The sequence below is a fragment of the Lycorma delicatula genome, chromosome 9, assembly GCF_047948215.1.
Source record: "Lycorma delicatula isolate Av1 chromosome 9, ASM4794821v1, whole genome shotgun sequence".
Taxonomy (NCBI): Eukaryota; Metazoa; Arthropoda; class Insecta; order Hemiptera; family Fulgoridae; genus Lycorma; species Lycorma delicatula.
The window spans coordinates 115,553,976-115,565,975 of NC_134463.1; the positions used below are offsets into that span (position 1 = coordinate 115,553,976).

At 28.7% G+C, this 12,000-nt stretch overlaps 1 protein-coding gene across 1 annotated transcript in view; it reads left to right on the forward strand.

Annotated features, from left to right (window-relative positions):
* The window catches only part of LOC142330016 (D-ribitol-5-phosphate cytidylyltransferase-like), a 49,589-nt gene that overhangs the window by 24,423 nt on the left and 13,166 nt on the right, over window positions 1–12,000 (forward strand). The window contains exons 5-6 of the mRNA XM_075375021.1: window positions 523–761; window positions 3,882–4,111. Of these exons, the coding sequence (XP_075231136.1) occupies window positions 523–761; window positions 3,882–4,111 (469 nt within the window). The remainder of the gene's footprint in view (window positions 1–522; window positions 762–3,881; window positions 4,112–12,000) is intronic.

Below are 12,000 nucleotides of genomic sequence, written 5' to 3' on the forward strand. Positions count from 1 at the left end.
TAATTTTTTAAGGTTATACTTTAACATAAGTTCATTTGTTTTCTTTCTAATTAAAGTCCAATTTCTTTTGGCAAATACGAGCTGTGTGTTCTTTTATTTTTGTTAACTTTACCCAACAACAGTACTTTGCCCTATAATGCTATAGCACTAGACAGGAAATTAAAAATAATCTGGAAAGTAACTTTCAGTATTTAATATATTTCAGTATATTTTTAGAAATATACTCATTAAATACAATGCTTATTTTAAATAAGGAAAAATTTGCTGGTGACTAATAAGGTTAATAATTTACTTGAATCATTATTGGAATAAAATTAAATTAAACTATGGATTTTGCTCATTTACAATATTATTATCTCATTATTTATTTTTATTCTATTTAAACTAATACTGAGCGTCGATCACTTTTCTAATGGTTGAGGAAGACAGTAGAAATTTTTGGGGTAAAATCTGTTCTAATCATTTTTATATTGTTGTTTATTTTAGTTTTGGCCATTTTTTTAAATATTTTTATTTTTACAGAAATTAACAACGATGTTTGTATTATATCTAGTGAAGAGACATCAGCTGTTAAAATGTTGGAAGAAAATCTAATAAGTAAAGTAGCTGTTGTTAAGAGAGTAGTTGGTGTGTTAGATTCTTCTCAATATCATGATAATAAACAGAAGACATTTAATACTGTAATTTTATTTCACATGCATGAAATTAATCAGGATGAACAACTGTTAGATTTTGCTGCTCTGTTGAATACTGAAAAACAGGTATATTAATCTTTTTAAGTGAATCATTGTTTATTGTCGTCTAACACCTACTATCCATTTTAATAACACATTGTATTTATAAACATAAATACTTCACCATGCAGTAACACTTTATGTGACACTGCATCAAAAAGTTTACCTTGTAAAACTACTAGTTTCGTATAATACATATGATAATTCAGTTACTATTCTTGTGGGTGACTGACATTCTATTTTTACTTTTAGTTTTCTTTTTGCATGTGTGTGATTAATCCTTTTTCTGACTTAAGATTTATTCTCTGCCTTGGTTCTATTTGTTTATAGTTGTTTTTTATTTGATTGCAAGAATACTTTCTTGCCCATTCCTTTTTACATTTTTATCCATCTTTTAGGTTTTTTGTGTTTGCCTTTTTATGTTATTTTTATTTATTGTGTTTTATTTTAATTTATATTTTTTATATTAATTTTCAAATTGTTCTTTCTGGAAAAAAATTATAGTATTTTGCTGCGTTATTGAGATTTTTTTTATTATTTTGCATTGACTGTAATTGTATAATGCGTGCATAATAGTTAATCAGACCAGTTTTTTTAACATTTCATTTGCACATCCTTGAATAGAATAACAAAAAATCCTTTGTTTTAACATAATATTTTTTTGTTTATTTGTAACAATTAAGGTTAAAACAGGTATTGTTTTAACCTTTTCTGGACTAGTAACTTGTTTACATAACTGCAGTAATCTGTTCGCATAGATTATGGGTGCGAAGACTTGTTTTAGAACTTTATCGTTGAATACTATCATCATGTTAATGTGAATAATATAATTCTTTCACTGACATGTGCTGCACACTATTGGCTTTAAAATGAACCATTTACATTATCGATAGGTTGCAACTAACAGCTGGAAATAGAGAGAATAAAATCATGTTACCAGTGTTCTAAAACTAGGTTTTGTACAGTAAGTTTTGTTCAACTCCTTTAGTAAACCTGGGTGATTGCATTCGTGTCCAGGATTTATTTCTTCTCGTTATGTGGGCAAATCATGGAATTTATGTAATACGAGTGAAATAATTGAAATTTAAATAACAAATAATTGAAATAAAATACTGGTTAACATGGCTAATGATAAAATAACCTAGTCTGAGTATTAATTAGGATTTACAGTATGTTATTCCCAAAAAGGTAAAAGGTGTTTTTTAATCATACGTTTAACTTCATAAATTAGCCAGTTATATTTATTCTATTTTAATTATTCATTTAAAATTACTTTTTTCTAAAACAACTTTAAATGAGAAACCTAAACCAAATATTTAATGAGTGAATTTTTATTAACTTATATAAATCAAAGTATTTACTGTCATTCTTCTGATCGTCTTGAGAAACTGGTGCTGAGCTCATCTTGATGCCAGTTGGAATCATTTCCAACAAAATTTTTGTTATGTAGGTTTTTGTGTTGGTGAGATATATTGTTTAGTGGTGAGTAGTCTTTGGCTAATCTGACAGTTTATGTGACACTTGATCATGTAAGAATTGTTAGTTTTCTGTATTAGTCTTTTCATTGTTCATTGTAGACTTTTCTGAAAAGTCTTGATATAATTTTATATCTACATTTTAATTCTTGTAAACTTTTAATATTGTTTAAAAATCTGATAACAAAGTTACAATACTTTCTCAGCCCTGTTTATTTATTTTTATATAGTGGAAAAATAATTATAGATGGAAAATGTTACCTAAGATTTCTTTTTTGAGATGGAGGTAATTTATGATAAAGTTTTATGGTAAAATTATCACTTTATGTTTAAATAAATAAAAAAAAAAAGTTAACTTTAAAAATCTAAATTTTTTTACTTTTTTCTGTTCTCCTAACCCCAAAATCACCTTCCAAAAAAGTTTTTGATTTCAACATTTACTATTTTCAATAAAAGAAACTAAAAAAATCCATTAAAAAATGCATAACCAATAAAAAGTTACCTAAAATTTTTTTGGTGGGTGGGAGGGAGTGATTTATGATGAAATTTTATTGTAATATTATTACTAACATTTTATTATTTAAACTTGAAAAATTAAAAATATCTATATTTGTAAATTTAGTTCGGCTTCTACACCCCCAATATTGCCTTCAATGTATTTCTTTTAGGTCACTTGAATTATTGCTATGCTTAGGAAGACATTGAAATATTTCAGTTTAAGAATTTTCAGTAAATAAAAAAATAGCTTTTTTGATTTTTTGGGAAAGGGGTGGAATTTTGGGGCAAATTAAAAATAAAAGGATTAGGACACACATGTACTGAGCTTAATACAAAGTGGGGTTATGTTTGCAAAATTTGAGAAAATTGACCCCCCCCCAGAAAACCCTCTCATTCTCTGGAGATATTGACCCCAAAGTTTTACCAACATATTGCCCCATATACATGGGTCTCTGTACAAAAGTTCATCAAAGTCGAGTTATCCAGTCAAAAGTTATTGAGCTTAAAATTTGCCAACGGATGTACATGTGTACATACATATTTATGAACATTACCCCCATTTTTTTTTTGTTTTTTGGGGTCCCTGGGTCATGAAGCGAAAAAGCCCATGCCCCATTTTTGGTTGATTACCTTACTTTCCTTCTTGCAGCATAGCTCTAGAGGTATGATGCCAAGAAAGTAAAATTTATGTTTACAAAATGTTAAGTTAACTAATGTCTTTATGAAAAGAAAAGAAATATTCATGTTAATCATTTTAAAACATTAAAAGAAATATACATTAGCATTTATGTAGAAAGTCTACTTATTTTATTCTGAAATCATTTTAATTTTTTGTAATTTCTGTTTATTTTCAGAAGTAAATATGTTCAAGATTGTATCTGTGCCCTCCTTTGTGTACCTTTTATAATATTGAAAAATAGTATATTAAGATAAAATTTGAATTCACAAAAAAAAAATAACATCAATATTACCAGGCACTGGTGCATGAGTGAAAAGTTATGTTATTGGTACAAAATCACCCAAGTTACATGAAAAATATGTCAATTGGCTGTTATAATTCCCAAAAAAATAAAATAATTATGATAAATTATTTACCATAAATTTTATTTTTTTGTAATAATTAAAAATAGCATTGTAGATTTATTTTTAATATTAAAGTTTTTATTTTTTTAAGGGTCTGATAATACACATAATTGACAATGCTAAAATTGATGGAATGCAGAGTATGTCAGTATATAACTTACATCGCAGTGGACGTACAATGGCTCATCATTATGAAAAATTACATAAAGGTGTTGTCGTTATTCACTGTGTTAATGCGAATGAAGATCAACAGTTGGTGGATCTTGTTATTACACTAATTCAAGCTGATCCAACAACATTTACTGGGCAAACATTCTTTTTGTAAGTCAATATCAATTTTTATTTTTTTATTTTATTGAAATTATTAAAGTTTTATTTATGTGATTAAACATTGTTAAATCTTGAATTTTAACATCACAGTATTTTGTTTATGAAGTATTATTTTAAGATTTATGTATTTTTTAATTCATTTACAAAATATGTATAACTGACCATTAATTTTTATTTTAGTTACATTATTTTTTTAAGATAATTGACTCTTTAATTATTTATTAATGTGAAAAAGTGTTATTTTTTTATAGAACCCTTAGAATATGTTTGCTATTGTATGACAATACATCACTGTGCAATAATATTATTGAATTATCCAAAAAAATGATGATAGCTTCACTCCTTACTATTTTTACTAGATCTGTTTAGGACTGATTTTAGTTAGCATTTAAAATAAGATCTATCTTATTAGAAGGATTACTAAAACACTCCTGATTTTACTCTTACAACAGCTAATTTCTAGATTATCAAATTAAAGTATTTCATTTATGCACTGCAATATTAATTTGATATTCAATACTTGTCTATAAAGTAAGTTCTGTTGGAATGTATGCTTCTCACATCACTGTAGTTGTTGCTTTGTTCATTCATATTGTCTTCCTTTATTTATTGATACATTACAGATATTATTACTTGTGGTTTATTTTTTTGCTGTTATTTCTAAGCATTAAACAAAATGTCCAACTACATTTAATTTAAATTTTTCTTTTCCTTTAATGCAATGTATCAGTAGTGTAGATACATGAACAGATTTGTAAAGTGTTTTACAAAACTTTTATAAGTGGTAGCATGGTTAGGTCTGAAATTTAGAATGGAAAGTACGCATAATAAAGTTCAAATGGATAACCATCTTTGTTGAGTGAAAACTTTGTGCTCTCTTTATAGTTTCTGAATTTCATGAACTGTTCTGCAAAAAGGTTTCACTTTTATTTGAATTAACAAAACGCATGGGGCGTTGGTTCTTTTGTTCCATCGTAATGCTCAGTTCCACTGCACACCTGTCATGTAAAATCTGTCATTTATTTTAAAATGGCACTACTTAATTATCCCATTATAGTGTTGAATCAGCACCTGATTACTTTCCACTTCTTGCTGTTTCTTAAAAAGTTTAGTCTTTAAAAAATAGTTAAAGGTAAACTGTAAAATAAAGTTACAGAATTGTTAAAATGAAGTTACAGAATGAATGATACAGTTGGCTGATTTCTGTGACTGTATTATACAAAAGCATTATCAGTGTTTAAATATAATTTATCATCATTTTTTATCAGCAACAGAACTTACTTTCTGGACATCCCTTATTGAACATTTCTTATAATAATACTTTTCTTCTTCTTCTTTAGCTGTCTCTATTTTTTGATATTCTTTTTATTGGGCCATGTAGAAGACTATAAAACCATTCTCTCTCTGTAAACCTTTTCCTCTACATAACTTTAACCACCTTCAAATATCTCTTTCTTCATCAAATTACACCATAATCTTCTTACACATTTTCCTCTTTTTGTTACGTAACTTGATAACTTTCCTTTGGATTTCTTATCCCACTTTTTTGTTATATATGTTTCTTATCACTTCAGCATCTCTGTACTTTAAGGAGATAAGCAAAACTTATATCATGCTTCTAGAGGTGTAATGGTTTGTTGTTGAGGGATGAGGAAAGTTTAAATGATAGATATATCATGGTTTCTGTTATACTTGATGAATTAACGTACTAAATCTGGCACCACATTTAAAGAATAACAACAAACATCTGACTAAGATTTTACATCATCATTCATCCAAGTTCCTGTTTTCTGTAGATTCTCAGAATCAGTGACTAATATATTAGTGACTACATATTATATTTGTTATCTGATGGTTTCAGTACAAGATTTTCATCACTGTTTGGAATAAAAGTATTTTCAAAGTTATGGAATTTAATGGTCACACATTACATCATTTATTATTTCTCTTGTAATTTCTTATAACACTGTTCTTGATATCTGAAAGAAAAAATTAATTTTCACTTTTTGTTTAGTATTGATCGGTATAATCAGCCATGAGTAATTACCAATTAAATTCAGCATTATTTAATTTCTTTGATCTGTTAGAACTAGTTATTAAATGTGGCGCCAGCTTTCAGCATGTTATCTTTACTTTAAAAACTCCCGTACACAGGTACTCGTTGATTCTATTTGCAAAAAAAAATTTAACTGAATAAAAATATCTTATAAATTCTACCGTAGTTACTTGATGATACTTGGCTAGTAATTATGTTAATATATTAAAAAATCACTTTGAAGTTGTGGAAAACAAAATACAGAAGTAAGTTGTACTCTCATGACGAAAAGATGATAACTGACAAATTATCTCTTGACCACTGTTTAAATAGAGCTGTAGTAACTTTTCTGATACTTGAAATAGATTTTGAAAATATTTTAAGAATTCTACCTGTCTGTAAGATCTAAATAGTTCCTAGCTATAGTATTGTTTATTAAATCATGTTTGAATTTTCAACTATTTGACAGAGAGCATTTATAGTAATTAGATAGAATTGATAGAAGTTATCTGTTTTTTTTTTTTTATATATCTGATTTCTGATGACAAAGTTAATTTAATGAAAAATTTTATTTTCAATGTATTGTAATTTTATTTTTTTGTGTATTGCTAATTAAATAATCGTAATTTTGATAAATGAGAAGAATTGTCAGTTTATCCTCCATAAAATTTTATTAATTTTCTTTCTGTAATTGTTTTTATTATAGTCATTTTAACTACTATTATTATGCTATATCTATGATCATTTATTACACCATTCATAGATAAGAACTGATTACAAATATTAGAATATTATTTAAAAAATTACTTTCTGTTGTTTTTCTTTTATTTTTTTAAAAATGAAACTGTAAACCGTAGTTTATCATTAACAACAATAATTTACTACTTAATCCTAAGTCATTTCTACTCAATGTGAGAGTATTTCATAAATTATTAGTATTTATATTAATTTTTCTTAATTTTTTATTTAGTTCATCGATCAAATTCAGAAAATATATGTACATTTCATGCGCATAAAATATAAATATTAGAAAATATATTCAAAAAAAGTCTTTGTATCTGCTTGTTCTTATAACTTGCAGTTTATGTTAATATACAGAGAATTGAACTTAAAAGAGGACCCCATCACTTAGTTTAATCTATAAATAATAGTTTATTAAGACTTGCATAGTAATTTCTACGCACTTGTCAACACATTTGACTATGTTCCTGGCTACTCTAATTGGTTGTACTCTATTTATTTCCTAGATGGCATTGGTAGAGTTTGTCTTCAATTCCTGCAGGTCGTGTGGATTGTTCCTGTAAACAATTTCTTTCGAGTAACCTCTCAGAAAGAAGTCTGGACTTGTCAGATCAGGGGATCTTGGTGGCCACAATCCTTTCTTTAGAAATGTTTCTTTCACCGAAAAAATCCTGTAGCATCTCTATAGCAAAGCGAGCTTTACGGCAAGAGGCGCTGTCCTGCTACAAACAGTAGTCACGCTCATCCTCTTATAGTAAGGCTATGAACTGTTGGATAATTTCTAGGCAGATCCACAGTTTTTTCAAAAAAAGGGTCTATTATTCATTGCCTTGAGACTGCATAAAATATGCTTATTTTTTGTGGGTGAACAGGGGAGATTCAAAGAAAATGTCCAGATTTTTAGTACCCCAGATATGATAGTTCCGATTATTGACATACCCACCAAGGTGAAATTACACTTCATCTGTGAAAAACACTTGATCTAAAATGCCACTGCTACCACCTCTAATGAACTTCTTGAACCATTGATGGTGATGAACTCTTTTAGCATAAGTAGCATTATTTAACTCATGGAAAACCTACATATAATATTTCAGCATTCTCCTCATTGTAGTGTACAATGTACAAATGTAGGCTGAACCTAGTGAAATATTCTTTTCCCGGCAAAAATGTATGAGATCTTGTAACTGCCGTTTTAATATTTTCTATGACCTGCGTCGTCAAACTGACCTGTTTCTGCACATTTTTGGTCTGACCCCGAACTTGTTTCAAAAAATTGTTTAACTAACTTCTGAATAACACTTTTCACTGGTGGTTCCTTTTCACATTTCTTCCTAAACTATTGCAGACGCACAACATGAAATTTTTTCTCTAAATAAGTTTCCATTACGAATACATGTTCTTTTATTGTTAACAGTATTTTAATAAACAACAACATATGATTATGCGACCTTATTCAAAAGCCAGTGCTTGACACAAACTGGCATACTCAAATGTGCTGGCAACAAATAATCCTCCCCACTCCAGTAACAGTCTTGCTAACATCTTCCACATTATTTTACCTATCTCGCATCAGTATTTGCATTTTAACAAAAATATGAATTTAATATAAATTACTGAGTGATGGAGCCTCTTTTAAATCAAATACTCTGTATAACCTTATATATATTTTACATATATGAATGATGTGAAATAAATATTAATAAGCTAAACCAGAAGTTTTTTAATCATTTAGCAAAATTATTTTACTGCATTTTGTAAAAAGAAACAAAAGAAAAACTTCTTTGCAATATTGAGCTAGAAATTGGATATGTTTTTTTTAATTTTATTAGATATTTTTAAGTTTCAAATAAAGTGTATGAAATGCATTAACCATATGAATTCTGTTAATGGGTGGATACAATGGATGTAATTCACTGTTTTTCACAAAGTGGGATGGATTAATTTATATTTTACACTGCCTGCCACTCTTAGTCTATTCTATGGTTGTGATGGATGTAAAACATGTGAGGTAAGAGCAGTGCTAATCAGAGTTTGGTTTCTCTAATATAATCAAATACATTATGCATTCAATCGATGTGGTAAACAGATTGAAACTGTTGCTTGTGTGGCTTAATAATACAAAAACTGTTATGAGTATGGTATGTTGATATGCATGGTATATCTAGCTCGCTGAAGAACATAATGACAAACCACTCGTCCCTTAATTTTCACAAATTTTGTTTACATTATTCACTGCTTGCAGTAACGGACACTGTAATAATGGAAAAATTTCAAACAATATTTCCATTATGATGATATTATCATAAGTTACAAAAACTTTTTCAACTTCATTTTTTTGGATCAAAAACCAATGAACTTCATTGTAAAATAGTGGAATAATAAAATACCTAAGGGTCACTTATAATTATAATTTTGGGCTTAAATATGCATAAAAATTAAAAATTTGGAATGGTGCTGTTATAATGGAAAAGTTTTGAATGTTGTTAGTATTTAGTTAATGTATTTTTCAATGTAGAAGGAATTAGAAAGCCTTGACCTATTAGAAGATAGTTTAGTCATGTGACTAATTGTTTCAGTTTCTTACCTTATCAGATCACTCTAGGAATTCATGGGAATTACAGGTTTCAATAACCTCTCCATGGACCTATCGGAGTCTAACCTTCACCTTCTGCCCCACTTTGGGACAGAACCCAAAATGAGAAAGAAAGGATAAAAATTAAGCAAACCAGGTAGATAGTCAGAAAAGAACAATCTATCCATGGAGAAACTGTAGCATAAAACGGCATAATTCTTATAATTCTTTTCAGCCAGTATGTGCTTCCCACAATCTCTTGTAGATTGGGACATTTTTACCCAGAATCAGAGTAGTATGTTACTGATCAAAAATTTTATGTTGATCAGCTTAACTAAATGCTGAATAAAAATTATTTTTATATAAGAGTTAGTAAAGAAACAGTCTCACCAAAAACCACAGTAGTGTAGTAAATAATAATGAGCAGTTGAACTGCAATCTGGTATAAACAGTTTATCCCCAGACTACTACTAGAAGGAATTATTTTTATACATCTGTACATATTTGATATTAAAAGAAATTAGATTGATATAAAATTAATGTGAATTTCTAGGCATACTGTAATGTGAATGTCAGATAAAACCTAATAAAATACAAAACCAATAAAATAATTTTTGTGGTGCCGGTCTACCTCAGTATTAGTAGTAATGGGATGTGAGAAAATTTCTTGGAGTTTTGGAATTTTACAGAACTAAGAGGTTGGAGTTTTTATTTCTTTTTGATTATAGATTTGTTTGTTTTTTATTAGTTATGTTTTACGTTACATTATTTATTTTTATTGTTATGTTTTGTTAGTGTTTTTGTAATGCGTTTTATAGTTCGTTGTGTGTTGAACTCATTTTTACCTTTGGGAAGGTAGAGTTCGGTTTCTTCATTCTTAAAAAGCCATTCAGTCTTGTTTGAGACTTGGCCAGATGTGTTTTGTTTGGAGTTTATGTTAGTAGGACACCGATGGGAATGTTGCTTGTGGCATTCGCATCGGTGGCATCCTGGCTGAGGCTTGACTGAAAGATGTCATTGCCAAGGTAGTGAAGATGAGCTCCAGTAAACCGCATAAGAGCAGGTATGGAGGGGGTGGTATGGCAACCGAAACTGTCACATGGAAGGTGTCTTCCCCTATGAGGTCGGGATGTAGTTTTTTTTTATTTTAATAAAGAGGTTGTAAAGTTTTGAGAATGTTTGATGTATCTGTGTTGAATGGTAGAACAAAGAGTGACAGAGAGGGTGAAATTACTTTTACTGGAATTTTGGGAAGTCCCATAACTGATTTGTTATGTGTATCATCCACTTCGTTTGAAATAATTGATGTTTTTGAGAATTTTTGTATTGATTTTTCTGATCATTTGCTGATCAAGATTATAATGTTTTGGGAGAGGACAGAAAACCATGAAAACTTCTGTGATTGAAAGTTGATAAATAAATAAATATATATATATATATATATATATATTCAAAAGCATTTTTTAAAATTCTAGTCAGCGGGAGTTAATTTGGTAAATTCTAATGGTGGGCTAAAACCAATATTGAATGTGATTTATGATGCATGCAATGGGGATAAGTTAAGTACAGGAAGAGTTTTTAGGTTGGGCAAGTGTAACTTGTTTTAAATGGGCATGTGGTAGGTAGGGCCAGGAAAAGGAATTTTACTTATTTGAAAAGTTAATATTGAGCAGACAAGGATTTGATATTTGGAAGAAAAGAAGTATTATATAAAAGTATTATGTAAAAAGAAGAAAACAGAGTTTTGTAACAGGTTAAAGGAAAGATTTTGAAAGCGAAGAATTCAGGGGATTTCTGGAATTTATTTTTAAAAAATATTCAAAATTGTCAAATATTTTCAAAAAACGTAGTTTTAGATGTATGATAGATATAAAGGCAGAAATATGGGTAAAATGTTTTTGACAGCTTGCTGTCAGCAGACTGTTGTGCAACCCATAAGCTGTGATGGAGCTTATGTAATCTTGTTTAGAATTGTTGAATTTCTAAACATCGGGTGTATCGGGTGCTTTGTAAAGCACCCGATACAGATGTCATACGTGCAGAATTTTATAAATCAGTGCCCTGAAAATTCTTAGGACTTTTGTTAAATTTCTATAATAATATTTTTTGAGACAGAGTAGGTGTCATCTAGTTTTTCAGAGACAAAATTTCCCCATCATCTAAAAAAGGTGATACATCTAATGTACAAAATTATACGGGGATTTCTTGGATTGATACTTTTATAAAAATATTTTGTGGTGTTATTAAATAGTTGCAGAAACGGGTGAGTATTAGTGAGTATCAAGCTGGATTATGAAAAGCTTCTCTATGGTCAATTACATTTTTAATTTGTTACATCAGCCTGAAGTGATGACTATTTAATACTGGAAAAGTTTTGCTTTTGTCATTTCTCCATTTTATAAATTAATTCAGGTTTTTCTTTTAGTATGAATTATCTTCTGTTGGGTATTTGTTTTTAAATATAATTCTAAGATAAATGTATTTATGGATGGGACATTAATATGAAACAGTACTAGGAAATAGACTCAT